We start from the raw sequence: 20,813 nt of genomic DNA, 5'->3' as shown, positions 1-20,813 counted from the left end.
TTGTATTTTACAAGCATGTCTCAGCAAGTAAGATATTAGATTACTTCAAGTTTAATTAATTTATTATTTCAGAAAATTCAAAATTCAAGTAAAATGACAATAAAAATAGCATAGACAGATATATAGTGTAAAGAACAAAACAAATGCAAGACTTCTAAAATAGTACAAATTGCATATCTATCAAAATTTTAAATTCAAAGATATCTTTCTGAGTGAACCATTATAAAAAAAATTAAAATATTCTATAAAATTTTTGCATTCAACAATATTTGCAAAAGAGCTGGTTTCCAAACATAACCAGTAATAATAATATTTATAATGAATCTTTATCTCCAATTTCCACAGTAACTTTATTTTTAAATAAATAACCAATTCAATGATCAGCAACCGCTTAAACTGAACTTTTTAAAAAGTGATACAGTTAACAGTGGCTATTTCAACGGCGTTTAAAAAATCCAGTAAATCACAGTATGAAATAAAAATCCTAAGATAATTTAATATAATTTAGAATATGGATGTAAATGCATGCATAAACATCTATTTTAAATTTCATTAGAAAATCAGAAAATGCATTTCTTCTAAAAATTTATCATAATTTAATAAATGTATTTCTTCTATATTATTTTATAAGATAAGCTACTATTACAGTGGCAGAGCATTTATTTAAAAAAAAAAAAAACCACAAATGGTAGCATTATTTCTAGGAAGAGAAAGAAAATTATAAGTTCTGAGAATAAATATGTATATCTTTTTCTTTGATAACAATTAATAGTAAAACAAAATCTTAGAAAGATTTTATATTTAACAAATCCGGATATTTGTTAATATCTTCCTTTTCTTTATGGTTTTATTAGTTTTTGCTTTTCTATGATTTTTGGTCTAAAAGCAATTAAAAACTGATTTATTTTCCTATATGCTGCGGCACCACTTTTTCATCGTGAATCACCTTTGAATACAGAGTGCCACAGTAACATGTCATGTCTTTTAATTAACATCTTATGAAAGAGTGTAGCGCCATCTAACTTTTCAACTTTTTTTATTTCACAAAACAAATTTCCACTGCTTTATGTATACTCAGACTGAAATATCAGATCATTCTGAATGGTTATTCTTTTTTTTACACCCTTCTGAAAGTGTAACTTTAATTAAATCACCTTGTAAGTGCAACGTGCATTTCAGAGATTAAAATGAGATTTTTAAAAAATATGCCTACTTCATTTTCTTTCGGGGAGGCTGAAATCTGTCATTGTCAGTAACAAAATATAAGGCCCTCTGAGCTAACTCATAAGAATAAGCAAATATAGATGGATCTTCATCATCACTACTATCTTCATCCTCATCTATCTCATCCACACTTCTTCTTTTTCCTTTTATCCGTACCTCACTCTAAAAGAATTACAAAGAAAAGCTATTTAATTTGTAGTTATTCATACAGAAGCAAACAATATCTTTGTTAACATTTGTAAAATGTTAACAATTGATTTTTGTTTTGATAACAATTAACAGTTGATTGATTGTTTAATTTATAAAATGTTTTATAAATTTATCTACATAAAACAAAACAAAAAATCCACTAAAAAGAAATATAGCTAATTATAAGAAAATTTTATCTTCCAACACAATTCATATTAGCAAGTAAAACAAAAAAGCCATTCAAATTTCCACATCATGCAAAATATGATAATATTTTATGAATGGTTAAAAATAAAATATAAATATTTTTTCAGTTTAACAAAATATAATAACAAAAAAAATGGAAATACTAAATTTTAAAAAATTATAAAATAATACCATCATAATTTGTTTGAGTAAATTAAAAACAACACTTAACAGTGAAATTGACAAAGAAACTTATATCAATATAATTAATAACTTCATACTACAAATCTGGGAGGATGCATATAAATGTTCAAATAGCTAAATTCAATTTTTTCATTTAATAACTATTATTACTAAATTAAAAAAAGATTAAAACTTCTGACTTTTTTTAAATTCCAAAATTTTTTTGTGGTTATTGTTGTTCATGGTCATTAAGAGGAAGTCATATATTTTTCATAACTTTCAAATGAGTAAATTAGTATAAAAATGAAAGGAGATGAAATCAGATAGACTCGAGTTGATGCAATGATAAAAGAATTTTGTTGTGTTGCCTAAATCTGGATTTAAGAATAAAACTCAGTAACTTTTAAATACTGCATGAAAGAAATATCAAATATCATAAGGTCTCTTTAAAAGAAGGCATGAAACAAATAGGCATGCTAATAGCTTGCTCAGAATATTCAGTTACCTTTAAAGCATATATTTGATATCCTTACATTGGAGTTTAATGACAAAGTAATCAATTATGTTAGCCCTTTCTAAACATAACATTTAAGTTAAAATGACAAAGTAATCAATTATGTGATAATACCTCAAGAGCTAAAAATCCTCGATCACAGAATGATGTGACAGAAGGGGAAGGTTCAAACCATTCTGGAGAAGCTCCCAACAAATTCTGGAGTGTCTTTGTTGAAGATACTGTTACAGCTCCACACTGTCTCACTAATATGATAGCCTACATAAAAAATATTTTATTAGAATTTCAGATGTTAGTTAAGAGAAAACATACATGATAAAACTAATAAAACATCTTAAAAGTATCTAATAATATATTTGAAATACAAATTTTTAAAGTAAGCAATTAAGAAGCTGAAAGTCCTTTCATAAAAAAAGTAAAGTTGGAAAATTTCATGAAAAAATTATTAACATGATAAATTTAACTATACAAGTTGAACGTTATACTTTATATTATTTATCTATAAATGAATAGTATATACATATATATAAAGCACTATCTTTACATTTTTCATTTATACTTAATCAACATTTATGTGTCATTTCAACACAATTTCAATTTAATTAAAGATAAAACACTCTCTTTATATAACACAATGAATGCAAACTTTCCAATATATAATATGTTAGCCCTTTCTAAAACTAACACATTTTTTGCTTCCATCATTATTGCTATATTCCTATTAAAGAAGGGTGGGAAGATTTCTTAGAAAGTAGAGAGGATGGATATTATTTTTTCCTTTTCTAAAAAATCTAATTTAAAAATTATGGCTGGAATTATAAAGAAGTTATTCTACCTTCCTTTAAAAATAAAACAGACTCTATAGAAAATTTTGTGAATGTATTTTATTTAACACTAACAAAAAACTATTCATTGAACTCAAATCAATTCATAATGCTGTGCTTAATATCCACATATAATCAGCATATCAGATGACAAATTATTTTGGAATGAAAAAAAATGCGTATTAATCATGCATAAATCATTAAAAAAAAGTATGATTAGTATTCAAGCTATGCAATTAAAGTGTGGTTTTTGTTGTTGTTGTTTCACTTTCATGCAATTTTTTAATTTAAAAATTTAACTATTGTTCTCAAAACTATGTAGTAACTCACTAATATTATATTCAGAAAAATTTAAATTATTACTTTAAATGAATTTGCATTCATAGTATTAAATTTGTAATAACCAAAGTTGTTGATTAAAATTTGGTTATACATCTTTTTAATTACATGTCATAATATGTTGATCCCTTAATATAAATGAATTAAAGGGATAATTATAGAGTTCATTGACGGTTTTCAGTCCTTATACTTTTAAGCAAATGGCTAAATTTTATATATCATTAAGACTTTTTGTCCAAGTCAAGGAGTGAACATAGTACAGAGAATGAAACAGAAAGGCAGAAAATAGGAGAGACTATGAAAAATTATTTGGAGCTTATATAGTTTAAGAAAAGAGTTCCCAATTCAGCATTTTGATTCCATGAAAATAAAAATTACACTCTTCACAGTTTAGAAGTTAATATTAAAGTGAAGATGAAATTTGGGTGATTAATAAATTATTTTTAGAATATAAGTTAAGAAAAAATATCTTTAAAAAAAAAAGAATTAATAAAAAGTTATGATATTTATTAGCAAAATATAGATGCATTATTTAGTAAATTTTGTACTTCAAAAATGATAAACAAAAAAAAAATGAAAGCAAGAAAGAAAGAACAAATATATTTATTAAAACAAAAACAATATATATATAAAAAAATTTTTGTCAATTCCTACTTAGGTCAACAAAAAAAATTATTTAAGTTACTTTTTATAAAATAATTACAATTAATATAAATATGTATATACATATGACAGAATTACAATATTAAGTGGCAAAATAGAGCTTCAACAAACTTGGCGACCATTTGGCTACTTTGGCGACCAAATAGAAATTACTGGACAAATTTAAACAATTAATTAATATTTGGGGAAAAAACTGTATTAACATCAAGTGTCATCCACTACAAGTTTTAAAAAATGTATTTGAACATGAGTGGATGAATAAAAAGAATTTTATTAATGATTGAAAATTTGAACAGGATATATATAGAGAGAGTGAGCTAGCTAATAGTAGAAATTGAAAAATAGTTTATAGTAGTAAATAAAATGGAAAATGTGGCAGAATGTATAATGCTAGCATTTGATATATTTATTAAACATTATATACAACTTCCTTCCTACAGTCAAAAACCAACATTTTTTTTTTTTTTTTTTTTTTTTTTTTTTTTTTTTAACATTTCAATGTGGATGCATATTTTTAAATCATTAAAATGTGATAAAATCAATATTCAGAAGAAAAATAAGAACATTACTCACATACTACAAAATTAATTAAATTTCTTTATTTTAAACTATTATGTAAAAAAATGTATATACAAGTGTCTTAAATTAATAAATTACACAAGTTATAACCATTCAAAATCTAATTTCAAAAGACTTAAAAAAATATGATTCTCAACAATATGATCATTGTTCTCCAGTTACATCCAGTGCCATCCAAATAAAGATTTTTGAAGATTTAAAAATAAAAATAAAAATCAGCTCCAATTACTAGATTTCATTTGTCATAACTAATAGTTATTAAACAGAGATATTAACTAAAAATTTATCCATTTCTTGCCCTTCATACACACATACACACCCTTCAAACAAACAGCATAACATTAAAAAAAAATCATCTTACTTCATCAGACCACCAATTAATATCGATTATATGCGAGTGAAAGGTTTCAGATGTAAAGTCACCTTTCTTTTTCATTCCAGGTTCACAAAGTTGAGGATTTACATCAGAAAAATTGGGCTGATCCAGAAAAAAAAATTATTAAATATACAATTTTATTCAAAAAAAAATAACTATACTTAAATCAATTTACTCTCAGTTTAATTTTAATTTTGATGTCAATAGACAGGGTATCTATTTAATAACTAATTTCTTAAACAATAAATACAGACATATAGTATCACTATGAAATTTTTTTTTAATGAAATAAAGAATTATGTTTTGTGCTGCTTCAGTCAATAAATAAACTCTGAAAAAAATTATAAAATCTAGATAATTTATACAATCTTCTAATTCTATTAGTCATATTTAATATAATATTCTCTCTGCACTAACATTTTAAACATATGTTTGTAAAAATCTCTACTTTCGGGCAATCAAAACTGACCATATTTTGTAGTTCTGAATTTCTTTATTTCAGACTAATCAATTATTGCTTCATGAAAATAGAGTTCATTGCTTGGAAGTTCTTCATTGAAGTTGTCACTGAACTGGTGTAAACAGTGAAATTCAAATCTTCATAACTCAATCTGTTTTGGCTGCAAAAGGCTAATTCTTTTTTGTTTGTTAAAAAAGTTAATGCATCAAAAATATTTCATTAAATATGACTAGCAAAATTTAAAAAATAAAAAAATTAGATTTCACGATTTTTTTAATGGGAGATTTATAGGGTGAGATAATATAATTTTTCATATCATTTCAAGTATTGGTTCAAATTGGAATTGTAGTCTATATCTAATAGTTGAGAAATCAGCTGTTGGGCCAAAATTAGAGGGCATATCTAGAATAATAAAATTTTCTAGAAAACAATAGATTGATTTTAACTCATTATCCTATTTACAATTACATTTACACTACCATAGTTACACTAATTATATTGTACTGTTTGTTTTCCTCTTTGTGCAATAAGTCAATATGTATTTCTAAACTTCTAAAGTGGTTTCAAATGAAATATCATCATTAGCCAGATTTTCAAATGAAAGTGCAATCATTTTGAAGCTATCATTATCTAAAGAAGAAAAAATTCTATAAAAAAGATTTTTTTTAAAAATTATTTTTCTACCAAAAAATTAAAAAAAAAGAATGGAATTTTGTTTCATAGTTATTTTAATCTTGATTTTTTTAACATAATTTAAAAGAATTTTATGGAAATATATGCTTTATTTTAAATGGGACATTATTTGGTTAGGAATATCATCACTTTCATTAACAATTTTTATATTACATTTATCAAATACACGTCAATAAATAAAGCTTACCTGCAGCTGTAACTGCCAGTACTTTTTCAATCTTAAAGAGGGTAAATCCCAAAGAGAAAGAGAACCAGAAATATGAACTGAAGCCAGTATTTTACCATTGGGAGAAATACTCATTTTAAAAACAAGATCCTATTGTAAAATGAAAAGTGCATTAGATTAAAAACTAATCAGAAAAGTAATTATAATATTTATCAAAAGTTCAAAAATTATATTGAAATAAATGTAAAGATAATAAAATACTCACCTCTTGTGATTGCTGATAGAAATAATACTGTGAAATTATAGTTTTCCAATTAACTCTTGAATATGCCTGAAATATCAGAGAGAATATAAAATCATTTGAAAGGACTATAATAATCTAATTGCTAGACACCAAAGGTTCTCTAAATTTATTTAAGCAGCTGGAACTATCACATTAAAAATCTTGTATAAATTTATTATCAGAGCTTTCTATTTTTCAATTTGTATTTACTTTGGATAGCTTAGAATCTGAGATATTTAAACCTTCAAAGTGATGAATAGCATGCATTTAAAATTTGATATTGATTAAATATGATTTACCAATACTAAAAGAAAATAAAAAAAAAGAAAGCATGTATACAAAATTCCAAAAATATAAGCAATTCTTCAATGTTTTTCTCTTACATTCTCTTAACAATCCAAATAGTAGAACCAGTCTTTTTCATTCGATTTAAGAAAGTAGAAAAATGGCCATCTTTCACTTACAGGAATGGTAATAATCAAATCAGGGAAAAGGAGATTTTTTATTTAGATCAATAACAAAAAAATACATTTTTAATTATTTATTCTATTTACTTTTTCCCCCAATAATCTGCAGATAATAGTCATGCTATGATTATTCAAACAAAACAATATATCTCATTAATTAGTTAATTTTAATTCATGCTATGCTAAAATAATTTATTTTCTGTCAGGTTTGATAGTTACAAGTCATATTATCTACATATTACAAATAGTGCCTTTTTTTTTTTTTTTTTTTTTTTTTTTTTTTTTTGTATTCTGAATGCATTTAATCTAGTAAATAGTTAAACAAAAGATTGTTTTTTAACCTTGTTTATAAAAAGCCTTATAAATTTTAATCTTACAATTCTAGGATATTGTAATTTTAAAGGAACTTTATAGTCGAAGTCATTTGAATTTATATCTATGCTGTTTATATAATAAGAATATGAAGAAAAAAAAAATTTAGAAAATATAATAAAGCAATGGTAATTTAATACTGTAACTATTCAAATTTCTCTTTTACAAAAAATAAATTATGTTTCAATCAATGATGACATGGTACATTTTATTCCACAACTGACACCCAGTTTGCAATCATTTATAAACTGGAATAAAAAAACTTTGCTGGTTAAATAGAGATGAATTAATTACATGATGAGAATGCAACAATTCAATAAGCAGCCCGCAACTGTCAATATTCTTCAAATAAAATACATAAAATGTGGCCTCACATAAAATGATTTATTAGCTCTCATTACATTAAGAATTTACAGCACACTATAAAGCCTGAAAACGTTTTCAAGAAAAATATAAAAATAAAGAAAGATGCATGTTTACTCCAAATATAATTTGTTTTAGAAAGTTGATAATGCAAAAAATGGTACTCACCATTTGCTCATCTACAGATAAAGCTAGTTTATAATAGGGTGAGTCTGATAACATCCTCCACACAGACATTCCCATCTGTGCTGCAGGACTAGTGCCTGATGTTAAGGACAATTTGTGAGACTTTCCACAGAAGACCAGAACATTATCCACAGGATGATAAACAAAGCATGTTATTCCAGTGGGATAGCAGGATGAAAGGGAAAATGTGTGGCTTGGGTTGAAACCGTCAGATGGACTGTATGGATGCAAAATAGACTTTAGTTTAAAGAGTAACTAGATCTTCAAAAGTGCAATATTTTCACAGAAATATTTTAAACATAAAATAAAAAAGAACATTAAGATAGCCATTTTTCAATCTAGTTTCAAATTTAATTAGTTACAAGTTTTAACGTACATTAAAAAAACAGCTGAAGTTAAATTCAAGAATAAGACAGGATTAGAAAAATGAAATCAAAGCAATATACACAGGGGCGACAAAAGTCATGGAATACCTCCTAATAATGTGTTGGACTTTCTTCTGCCCTGCAAAGTTCAGCAATTTAATGTGGCATGGGCTCAACAAGTCATTAGGAGTCCCCTACTGAAATATTGTGCCATGTTGTCTTGATAGATGTCCATAATTGCAAAAATGTTGCAGGAACAGAATTTTGTGCTAAAACTGATTTCGTAATTATGTCCCATACATGTTCAATGAGATTCATGTCGAGTGATGTAGGTGGTCAAAATATTCCCGGAAATTTCCGGAATGTTCTTCAAACTGATTCATGTCAAGTGATCTAGGTGGTCAAAATATTCGCAGAAATTTCCAGAATGTTCTTCAAACTGATTGCAAACAATTATGGCACTATGACACAGTGTATTGTTATCCATAAAAATTCTATTGTTGCTTGGGTTCATGAAGTAATCTTCAAATAGCTGAAAATAACTATTTTCAGTCAACGATAGGTTCAATTGGACCAGAGGACCCATAAAAATAGCCCAAACCATTATGAAGCCACTACCAGCTCGCACACTTGACAATTTGGGTCTGTGCCCCTTCCTTCAGCTCTTATTAACTCTCCTTATTACCCTCAGCTCTTACCAACTGAAATTGTGACTCATCTGACCAAATCACAATTTTAAAATCATATAAGGTTCAACTGATATGGGCACAGCCCAGGAGAGACGCTGCAGGCAATTGGTGCTGTTAGTAAAGGCACTCGAATCGATTTTCTACAGCTATAGACTATTAAAGATAAATTTCGCCACACTGCCCCTACCAGGCACATCGATCATACGTCCCATATCAATTCCTACAGTTATTTTACGCAATGTTGCTTGTCCGTTAACACGGACAATGCTACGCACACATTGCTAGTCTTGAACATTAAATACAGACAGTTGGCCACTTTCCATGGTGAGAGATTACGCTTGAAATTAGGTATTTTTGACAAGCCTTGACTCTGTGGATCATAGAATATTGAATCTCCTACAATTTCTTCAATGGAATGCCCAATGTGTCTAGCTTTATTTTCCATTCCATTCATCTTCCACTTCATCTTCCATTTTACATTCAAAGTCTGTTAATTCCCGTCGTGTGGCTATCATCACATCAGAAATCTTCTCACTTGAATACAAATGAAAGCCCTGCCATGGCACTTCCCTTATATAGATTTTGTGTGCAATACTACTGCTATCTTTAAAACTGCATATTGCCATTCCATGACTTTTGTCACCTCAGCATATTAAATATAGAAGTAAAACATTAATATAAATTATTTAACTTTAATAAACAAAAAAATATTATTTTTAAAAAATTTAGACAACTACTGAAAGCATACTGGAAAATCAATATATTATTATTTTTAAAAAAAGATTTAAAAGATTATTCCTTGTCAAAAAAATTATTTCATTGACAAGAATTTTTACATTAAAATGTTAGTCTATAAAAAATTGTACATACAATTTCAAGAATATCTTTACATACTTTATAAACACAGTATAAATTTGAAAAAATTCACATAAACCTCATTTTTAAGAATTCAGAATAAAAACCTTATTATTATAAACAATACAGGAAATTCATTATAAGTATTTTTGTATTACAAAATTTACATTCAGATAAACTTTGTTATTTTTCTCTATTTAAAAAATATATATATATATAGTTAAAAATTAATAATTTCAAAATTTTACTGAATCATTTATATAAAAACTGAAAATACATTGAAATAATAATTTGTTTATCTGATCATTTATTAATCTTTTTGAAATAATTTTACTTTAAATATTAGCATCACAGTTAGTGATCAATAATTCAGATAAAGAAATACTAGAAAATAATAATTGTTAAACATGAAAATCAAATTTATATTGTTCTGGGAAAATTCCAAGAAAAATATTTACAGAACAGAAACAAAATAAACAAACAAAAAGATAAAAGGCTTTATCTTATTTTACTGATTGACATACATAAAGGTAAGCCTTAACTTATGTTTGTTTCTTTTAAATCATGTGAAATTTCAACTTACCTAATAAAGTAGCCATGAACCTCGCCTAGATAATTTGCCACAAGGAATTCATATGACCTTTAACAAAATAATAAAGAAAAGTTTTTTTTAATGTCAACAAATACTGTTTAATTAGAAAATTTTTATGGAAAATCAGTTCTTTTGCAAAAATTCTTTAAAATGAACATATTTTTTTTAAATAACTATTATATAATTCATAAGCATACATGTATTTGTATATGTTATTCACAAATTCAAAAACAATTTTTCTCTGACATGAATTTCCTGGATTTCATATTATATAGCCATAATTATTAATATTAGCTTAGATATCACATTAAAAAACGATAAACCGTAACTATATAACATTTTTTACCTACCTAATGATTTTATACCTACCTAATTTTTTTTTTTTAAACTATGATTTGATTTTGAGGTAATGTTTTAATTTGAAAAGTATTAGTAACATGATGAGATCAAATACAGAAATTACCAAACATGCCAATTACTCACAATCTAAAATAATACTAAAACTGATTATACATATTTAAATTTTTGCATTTAACTAATAGATATAGAAGTAATTATTATTTATCTTCCTCTCATTAAACTGAATAATTCAAATTATGTTCAATTTCGACTTTTGTTATGTAAAAGGCTTGAATATTTTTCAAATTTTCAAGAACATTTACATTCACAATGCATATATATAAACATTCACAGCCATTGGTCTATTTTATAAATCGAGAATATTTCCACTGCTATAAATATATGCTACTCCTCACTTTTAATTTTATTCAATGTATAGAGATGTCAGAGTTATTAAAGAAGACAAAATTACAAACATGATATAGTAAAGTCATTAGAAAAATGGATTATTTGTAGGGACCTACTATTTCTATGATTAAAAAAAGAAAAAAAAATATTACCATTGAGTATTTTTTACACGAACATCTGAAAATGCCATTCCCGCAATAGCATTACCAAAATCTTGCTTCCCATTCTGAACAGAAGGGGACATCATCTGAAAAACAAAGAGAAAATTCAAAAAATGAAAAATATTATAAACATGTAAAATAAACATTTTGAAATAAAAATTACCTAGAAATAAATATTAAAATAAGATTTTGCAATGAAGAGACATATATTTCTTTTTTAACTCAGTTATTTACTACTATGCCACCAACCCATTTAAATATTATTAATGCTTTGACATAAAACTTTTTACTAGCCTTCAACTTGCCAACAATCTTTGAGGAATTTGTGTAATGACGAAATAAAATATAACATTATTAAGAAAATGAGAAAGGTATCAATTAATTTCAACAAAACAGCATTTATTTCCAATTCCAGGGGAAATATGATAATTTCTCCATATATATCAAACAAAAATCATATTACTAAATAAATTTAATAAAAAAGTTTCTAAGTTTTTTTGTTTTTTTTTTACACTTCCATTAATAAAAAGTAGACTAATTATTTTTTACTTTTTAATATTAAATTTATTATGTTACATATTATGGTAATATGAATTAATTTTTTTGCTCAAATACACTACAGATTTCCGCATTTATATGGAATTAAAGTTTACATAATCAATTGATAATTACACTCTGAAAATACAAAAAGAGTCTATTATCAATGATAATAGAAAAGTGTGCTAAAACTTATCAAGAGAGTAAAAAGTTACTCATAAAATTCCGTCTTTAAACATACAAAACAAGTTTTAAAAAAGATATTTAGAAATCATTTTCTCTCAAACTTTAGAAAAAGAAAATAAAACTTCATTTTAACAAAACTATTACACAACACATCAATTCTAATAAATAAAATAGCCGATATATTTTTAACTCTTTTACGCATAAACATACAATGTTTATTCACCTTCACATAGCTGGAAAGCAAACATGATGAATAAATGGTGTCTCAGTCTGTTCACCATATTCTATCAAAATGCTGAACCATCGAAATCCAATTCGCGATAGTAAATTTGACCCAAAGAAATCACTAATTTAATAAAATAATAGTGGAGAAACTACATGTATAAGTTACAGCTTACTATTGGTTTACAGTTTTGAAAATTGGCTCTTTTCAAAATAATACTTTGCAAGGCTAGTTTTCTTAATGCAATAACATTTATTCAATGCATGCGTAATTTAGAATTTTGCACTAATTGTCTGTACATGAAATTTTTTAACTTTTGTAAATGTTTATATAACATCAGATAATTAGTGATTTAGTTCAATCAAGCTCTGATAACTCTAATCATAGAAAAAATTATAATTGGCTATTTTTTATTTAAAATTAAAACCAGTATAATAAATTTTGAGGAGTCACATCAACGACATCCTTGAACTACCACATAATAAGAATATTGGATGATACCCTGTGCTCAGTATTTGCTACATTTCAAATTACTTCAGTTGTCTTATCTGTATAGTAAAAACTCTCATGTTCATCCTTTTGCACTTTTATACTTCATACAATTTCCTTCCTTTATTTTAACCATGCTATGGTCTTAGTGATTATCCTTTATATCTATCATTTTTACAACTATTAATCTCATTTTTAATCATACTTTTAACTAGATTATCAAAAACCTTTTAACCTAACGTAGTTAACGTTGTGCCTTTTGCCCCATAAAAGTTAAAGTCAAACTTTTCTCTCTCAAACTGAGTTCTAAGAAACAATTTTAGATATGGAGTGTAAAGTATCCATTAAGGTCAAATATAAACAGGTATTCTAGTCATTGCAATGTTATGTAATTTCTCACAGAAAATAACAAATTTGAAAAATGATCAAAAACATTTTTATAAATTTTGTTTTAAAAAATTGAAAACTATATAAACACTAACAACAGTCAAAACAGAGACAGAATCTTGATAGCTAATAGTAAATGTCGAATGCCATCAATTTCTTTCTATTTTGCTCAGTTGCAAATAAAACACCATTGAATGACTAAAAAAATAATACATTCAAACACAAAAATTCTAACAAAAAAGATTATTTATCATTTTAAGGAGGTTTCTACTAAAGCTATTAAATTTTTTTAAAAACAAATCAAACAGATTTTTTTCCCTTTAAAGAATTCCATTTGTAACAAAAATTTTAAATAAAATAGTGATGCTATTTTAAATAACAAATAAGCAACATTCAAATATTTATTACAAGAATAATGAAAATTTTAGTTACTGGGGGAAGGTAAAATTTGCTCATTTAACAAAAAAAAAAAAAAAAAAAAAAAAAAATTAAAAAATCTCAAGATTAAAAAAAAATTATTAATAATCAGAAAAGATATTTTAAATGGGTGCATCTAGACAATAGAGAACCAACTGAAAATAAAAATTTTAAAAACAACTGCTTTCCCAAAAGATTACAGAAAAAATTCTAATGTTGCAATTATCCAAAATTAATTATTGTATTTTGAGCAACCTGCCATGCAATAAATTGCAGTTAACTCAGATTTCATAATAATTTAGTAATAAAATTGTTCAGCCTTGAAGCAGCATGAGAGATATATTGAGGTGAATTTCTTGAATTTCTGTTAACTATGATCAGATGATAAGCAAATTACCTATGTTTCAGAGCAATTGTCCAAATATCAGAACTACCCAAGTATTCTATATATCCGAACATATATCCCACCTTCATACAATGGTTTTGATTTCCAATGAAATAAACCAATTTTAATAAATGAAAATACATTGAAACTCCAAAAATGATTTTGGTTTCCAATGAAATAAGCCAATTTGATAAATTAAAATGCATCCAAACTAAAAAAATGGTTTTGGTTTCTAATGAAATAAACCAATCTGAATTTAATATAAAATATTATAAAGTGGATATTAACTAAGATGGTAAAGACTATTTTTTATATAAAATTTTATTACAGAAATGTCAGAAATACAACAGCATCTTACCGATGTATAAAAAGCCAATAAAAAAATGATAGAGATCACGGATGAGTGTTTAACAAAGTTGAAACTTCATATTAACTGGCGAATAATTTTTAAAATTCACATCCCTAATTCAAAGATTCTTAAAAGTGTGATAGGATGCTTTACATTCACACGATCCATACATATATATAAATATTATCATCTAAATAATAAAAATAAATATCTTAATTATGATATATGCTTATTCTATAAAGTCTTAGGTACAATTAAATTGCAGCTTAATAAATTGAAACTTTCTAATCTCAAGTGATATTAAATAACAATAAACTAGCTCAAATGATATTAAATAACAATAAACAAAAGGAAAATATTAATAAGGCACAGCTTACGTTATTAATGGTGAACATGTGAGCTCCAATAAGATCATAAAAGTCTAACTTTCCATTACTTTGGGCACAAGCCAGCATTGTGCAGTCAGGGGACCAAAGAATCCGTCTCCACTGAGGATATGGATCTTTAGCAACTGCAAGTATTTTTAAAGTGTGTTTAAAACATCAGGAAATTTGCAAACTTTTAGATGCTAATACAAAACAAAACAAAAAAGAGAGAGAGACAATGATTTTTCAATTGTGCATTTTATGATTTGCATTAACATTACATATCACCTAACTGGTCATAATTAATTATAACTAAAAAAAACAAAACGTAAAAGATAAAGTAATAATGCAGTAACAAAATTTAATGATACTGAATATAAATTTTTTTTAGAAATCAGTTTGTAAAATAAATACATAAAATTGCTTATTTCAGTAATTTTTATCATCTAATCACAGATGCTTATTCTTTTCTTACATTTTTATATATAAAATTATGTTTTAAAATTATTAAGTTGAATGAATAGATTTTTTTTGTATAAAATGATATTGTGAGACTCAATTTCTATGTTAACTGCATCAGAAGGATAAATATATTTAAACCTCTTGTATTCCACCTTATTCTACCCCATTATAAGTTATTCTTCTCTCTTTTTTGGTATCGAATAGCTGTTACATTTAAATATTATTTATATGCCAAATTTGAAAGTTAAGTTAGAAAGTTTTCATTGAAGCAAATTGCTATTTATCAACGTAACAATATTGTAGTTCCAAAAGTATATGGAATAATCATGTTAAAATTTCTATATTTCTCAACATAAGAAGGTTAAAAGATAAAAACTAATATTATACCTTGTGTTCTACCAATGATTGCCCCATATTCATCCCGAGAAGTCCTGAAAGTTAATTAAAAATTGGATTAATTTTTTCAAAACATGCATTTTTATATAAAACAGCATTGTCCTATGCTCATGTAACAGAAAGATAATTTTAAAAATCAGACAAATAGTAATAACACAAAAATTGTGAAAACATGTAACTTCAAAATATATATAAAATGAATTATTACGACATAGAACAAATCTCTTATGAATATTTTCTTAACAAAATATTTCTATAATTAAATTTTCAATCAAGATAATGGAAAAAGTTAGCAGGAAATCACCTGATAAAATTTTTACTTACACTTATTTAATGGTTACAAACATAGATTTACATTCTACTCTGATAATCTTAACCAAGCAAAAACAACTATTGTGATGATTACTTAGAGTGAATTTTGTTAATAATAATTTTCAAAACAGTTAAATTTTTGTAGGCAATTGATGTTTAAATATCAAATTTTATGCTAAAAAATGTATTGATTTGAGAAATATTGTAAATACTTTTGAGTACTTTATTCAAAGTACTTTGAAAAAAGTACTCAAAACCATTTAAAAAAGAGTTTTAATTTCCTAATGGTTAATGTCATACTCACCTAATTTCTAGTGAAGAATCTTGTAAAATTGCAATAACTGCTCCATTTCTATAAAGAAAAATAACCACAGTTTTTAAATCCACAAAAATTTCTAAAAAAATCAGCAAATGATCAGACAAAACAATTTTATCACAGTATTCAATATATATATAATTTTTTGAAATTTTACAGTCAGTTTTTGATACCAAAAAAAAAATGTGCTACAATGAAAGCTAACAATAATTTACTTCTTTACAGAAAATCATAACATTCCTATATATATAAACTTAAAGACTTTTTATTTTACAAATACAAAAGAAAACAAATGTAATAGAAATGGTAAGAGAAAGTTTCTAGATTTCAAAATTCTTATTTTGGACAATATTAATTGATTAAAATTGCAGAAACTCTTATTGATTAAAATTGTAGTTAAATAGAAAAATAAGCCTTTACAATCATATTGTAGAAATAAATATTTATTTTCACATAATTAGTTCGTTGTACAAAAAATGGCATTAATTTACTCTACTTTAATGAGTGCATAACTCATATTCACTTCATTTGCCTATTAATTAATACATACAACATTTTTTAAAGAATGCAATGTATGCTGCAACAGAACTAACATCTAATCTATATCTACTCTATTTTCTAAATCCCTTGGGAACATTTAAGGGCTTTAGAACACACCTATCTAAACTCGCATAATTTTAACATTGATAGAGATAACTAATGCAGTGAAATCCTAAAAATTATTTCTTAATTGTAGTTGGGTGTTTGTGCCAAGTATTTGGCACAAACACCCAATTTCCCATACTTGGACTTTTTCTACCAGGACCAGAGGAAAAGTCTCTTCTGTAGGGACAGTCATATACATTTTTATGAGGATTTAGAAAGCTTAGAATTCTTATTCCAAGAAAGCCTAGAATTCTTATTCCAAGAAAGCTTAGAATTCTTATCAATGTAAATTAAATCTCATCAACAGAGAAAAGAGGACGTTACATTAATGAACAGTTGCTGGGAATTGTATGATAACTTTACTTAAGAATTATCCATAAATTCATTAGTTTTCCACCGCTTTTTTAAAAAAATTTCATCATTTTATGATATAGCTACTGCAAGTGTTTCTCTGTTGAATTATAAACATGCATTGAATAATAATGTGTGTATGTTTAGACATTCTCCCAATGCCTTTTAAAGTTTTTATCAAAAATTTTGAAATGCTTGGGTAATATAAAATTCAATGTATATTTCTCATAAATATATTTATATTTATATTAACATACCCTCCAATAGCAAAGGCCCATGGCATCTGTAAATTAATCAGCTGGCGGACTGTAGAAGGAGGGCAGGAAGAATGAGTAAATGGTGCCAGTAACTTGGCAATATACCCTGTAATACAAAAATATTCTTTTTTTTAAAAGTAGAATTAAAAGTACTATCAAAATTTAATACATTTTCTAAAAGAAAGGACAAAAATTTGATGAACAATATTAAATATCATCAAAAAATTTACAGCAAAAATGATATTGAGCGAATTCAGCTGCTGGATTAATACACTAATTCAGATACAATTTCTTTCACTTTTACATTTATTTGACACAAATATCAAGTAATCTGTCTTTTGATCTGTAGATATCTGCTATTTATATTTATTAATAGGTGAATCATTGTTTTCACTTCTTTATGTTTTATTTGTTTTGGATTTTCTTCCATCATATTTTAGCATCTTATTTAATATTTTATAGGTCCATATATATATAAATATATATATATATGTAACATATTATTGGATTAAGTAGAATGCAGGTTCGAAGGAGTAAAGAGGCTTTGTATTTTTAATTTCGTTTTATTCATTCTTCTCTCCCGGGAGACAAACATGATTATTTTACAAGACGCAGCTTGGCGCAAAATCAGAAGTACAAAAAAAGTAAAAGGGATGAACAAATGATCACTAGTCTTATATAACATAGGATTTCACCACAGGTATTGAATTGGCCAAGTGCCAATTCAATACCTGTGGTGACTTTTGACACCTTTTCAAGGGCAACCGAAGATATCACTTTCTCTTGATACATAGTACTGATGGTGCATTATTTTTACAGAGGAATTAATTAAACCGAAAGTGGAATTGGATCACGATATAAAAGAATATTTTTAGAATGAAGTTACAATGGGCTAAATTAAGATAATGTTTTGGAAATTAATTTGGTTTAAATTAAGAGTTTAAAATATCATTACATATATATATATATATATATATATGGTGAAGAAAAATCATGAGAATTTAATCATGTAATATTTATTTCATTAAGTAGCTTAATGATTTCAATATCTATTTTCAGAACAACGAATCATTCAAAAAGGCAAAACTTTGATTGAAATTAATATTGAATGGAAATAGAAAATCCCAACTTAAATGAAATATAAAGAAATTTGCATATTTAGAGCTTAGTGTGACAAAGTTTAATCTACTGGAGTACTCCCAGTCAAAGCAATTTTTAAAAAAACAAAGCCAACATTATTACAATCCAAAACAGTTTAACTGAAAAATAATTCCTCACATCTATACATCATTATATTACTATTTATGAAAATCTGCTTTTCTGTATTTGGTTTCTGCTTAGCATTTCCTATCTTGTAAAAGATTACCCCACAAAGTTGATGAAATAGATTATACAGCTATTCTAGAAAGAGAAACAGCACTATTGGAAAAAGTTACTTACAAACATTGCCACTTCTTTAAAAATCTATTCAAAAGCTCAACTTCATGCTAACAAAAACAAAAATCTCAACAACTGGAAATGGGTTTTGAAACAGAAATCAGTTAAAAGAAGCCTGATGCAGAAAATGTACAAAATAATCCTAGATAAATGAAGTATTGTTCCTACAAGTGTGTTTTTAATTAACTGTTCTGCTAAATTCAAGAAAGATATCTTTAAAAAATGCATCTTTATATTTGAATTTCTTATAAATTGTTTTATTTTATTGTGCTAAAAAATATATTTACTATTTTCATTATGTGTATATTCATTTTTAAATAACATTTAATGGAAATTTATATAACTTACTATAAAATTTACTTATATAAATATATTAAAATTAATAATAACATCTCAACAAAAATGGCCCATATATTTTCCTGCTGCCACCAACTGGTTGATAAAGCCTAGATATATGGTGGGATATTTTTATCACATCTTCTTCAATAATTAATAAAGTAATTGCATTTTGGAAAACTGAAATTATTTTGAATAAATCACTGGATCATAACAATTTCTTTTGCAGAAAAATTTTACTCTGAAAACTATCTTATTGCAATACCAATTAAAAAAGCAAGAAAAAGTATTCCATCGCTATAAAAGATGTGAAATTAAAATTATTTTTAAGATATTCTAATTCATTTTCAATGATTCTGCACTTTTTTTAATTCAAGAAATATTTAAATATCCATTAAAATAATTTTTGTGGTAAAATGACATTAATAACATTATAAAAAACTATTAAAAAAGGGACCCATTTTCCAAGAAAAACCTCCCCATTAATAGGAACAGAAGAAATAAAGACAGAGGCAGAATTTTTTGAAATTTAGAACTGCATTGTTACAATGGTAATAAATGAAGAATGATTGTAAAACATGGAAAAAATAAATGTATGAATGATACTTTAATGTATTTTTCATTTAAAATGCTGATTTTTACTGAAATTCAAATAATAGTTTAAGTTCAACAACATGATAGACAGTGCTTTTCTCTTTGTGTAATAAGAGCTTTTGCAAACAAATACTGATGCAAAATGAAGCATGAGTGAATGTGGCAGATTTGGAATGTATTTTGGCTACTATAATGCTAATATTGTTTGACAATGGATTTTAAATAAATGCTAAGAAAATTTGTATTTGGAGTAATTTCTTATCTATATCCTGGCATTAACATAATTGAGCATTTATAAAATAAACTCCATTGTTTATTAAATTTTAATTTTCAAATAAAATATACCTTCAGTTCCATCTGCTCGATCCAAAGAAACCTTACCCTGAAAAAAAGGAATAAATATTTCAGCACAAAAGCTCCATTTACAGTATTAAATAATTTGATAATTATAATAAAAGTATTTTAACATTTTATGGTATATTTAATTAAGTAGGTCATACAGAAACAATTATATTTAATAATAAAAGAATTTATTGTACTCCAGAATATTTCCAATATAGCAACAAATGATGCTTAAACAATTGTTCTTATGTTGAAACATAAAGATTTTACTCTTTACTAGCATATACCCAAGTCTTAAAAGATTAGTAATTCTTGTTAATTTAGTAGATACTATGAGTAATCATAACATAAAAGTTCAATAAAACATATAAATCAATATGCAATAATAACTTTCTATATATTGCTATATAAAAATTATTCATATTATATTTGGTTTTTGATTTAGATCTAAATATTTTCTAAGCACTATTTTTTACATTAGTCAAACATTTCAACAATTGTCAAGAAGACATCAAACTTGAAAGTGGCAACCAATGCCATAAACATTTCTT

General features: G+C 25.6%; 1 protein-coding gene across 2 annotated transcripts in view; it reads right to left on the bottom strand.

Moving 5' to 3' along the window:
• LOC129975970 (NBAS subunit of NRZ tethering complex-like) overlaps nt 1-20,813 on the bottom strand; it is a 93,422-nt gene that overhangs the window by 68,879 nt on the left and 3,730 nt on the right. For both annotated transcript variants that reach the window (XM_056089279.1, XM_056089280.1), the window contains exons 2-14: nt 20,266-20,302; nt 17,554-17,659; nt 16,289-16,336; nt 15,664-15,707; nt 14,827-14,960; nt 11,468-11,562; nt 10,560-10,616; nt 8,050-8,284; nt 6,662-6,727; nt 6,418-6,546; nt 5,063-5,179; nt 2,411-2,554; nt 1,214-1,386 (exon numbers count right to left, since the gene is read on the bottom strand). In XM_056089279.1, the coding sequence (XP_055945254.1) occupies nt 1,214-1,386; nt 2,411-2,554; nt 5,063-5,179; nt 6,418-6,546; nt 6,662-6,727; nt 8,050-8,284; nt 10,560-10,616; nt 11,468-11,562; nt 14,827-14,960; nt 15,664-15,707; nt 16,289-16,336; nt 17,554-17,659; nt 20,266-20,302 (1,385 nt within the window). The remainder of the gene's footprint in view (nt 1-1,213; nt 1,387-2,410; nt 2,555-5,062; nt 5,180-6,417; nt 6,547-6,661; nt 6,728-8,049; nt 8,285-10,559; nt 10,617-11,467; nt 11,563-14,826; nt 14,961-15,663; nt 15,708-16,288; nt 16,337-17,553; nt 17,660-20,265; nt 20,303-20,813) is intronic.

Source organism: Argiope bruennichi, chromosome 7 (assembly GCF_947563725.1).
Source record: "Argiope bruennichi chromosome 7, qqArgBrue1.1, whole genome shotgun sequence".
NCBI lineage: Eukaryota > Metazoa > Arthropoda > Arachnida > Araneae > Araneidae > Argiope > Argiope bruennichi.
This window is presented reverse-complemented; position numbering and strand designations above follow the sequence as displayed.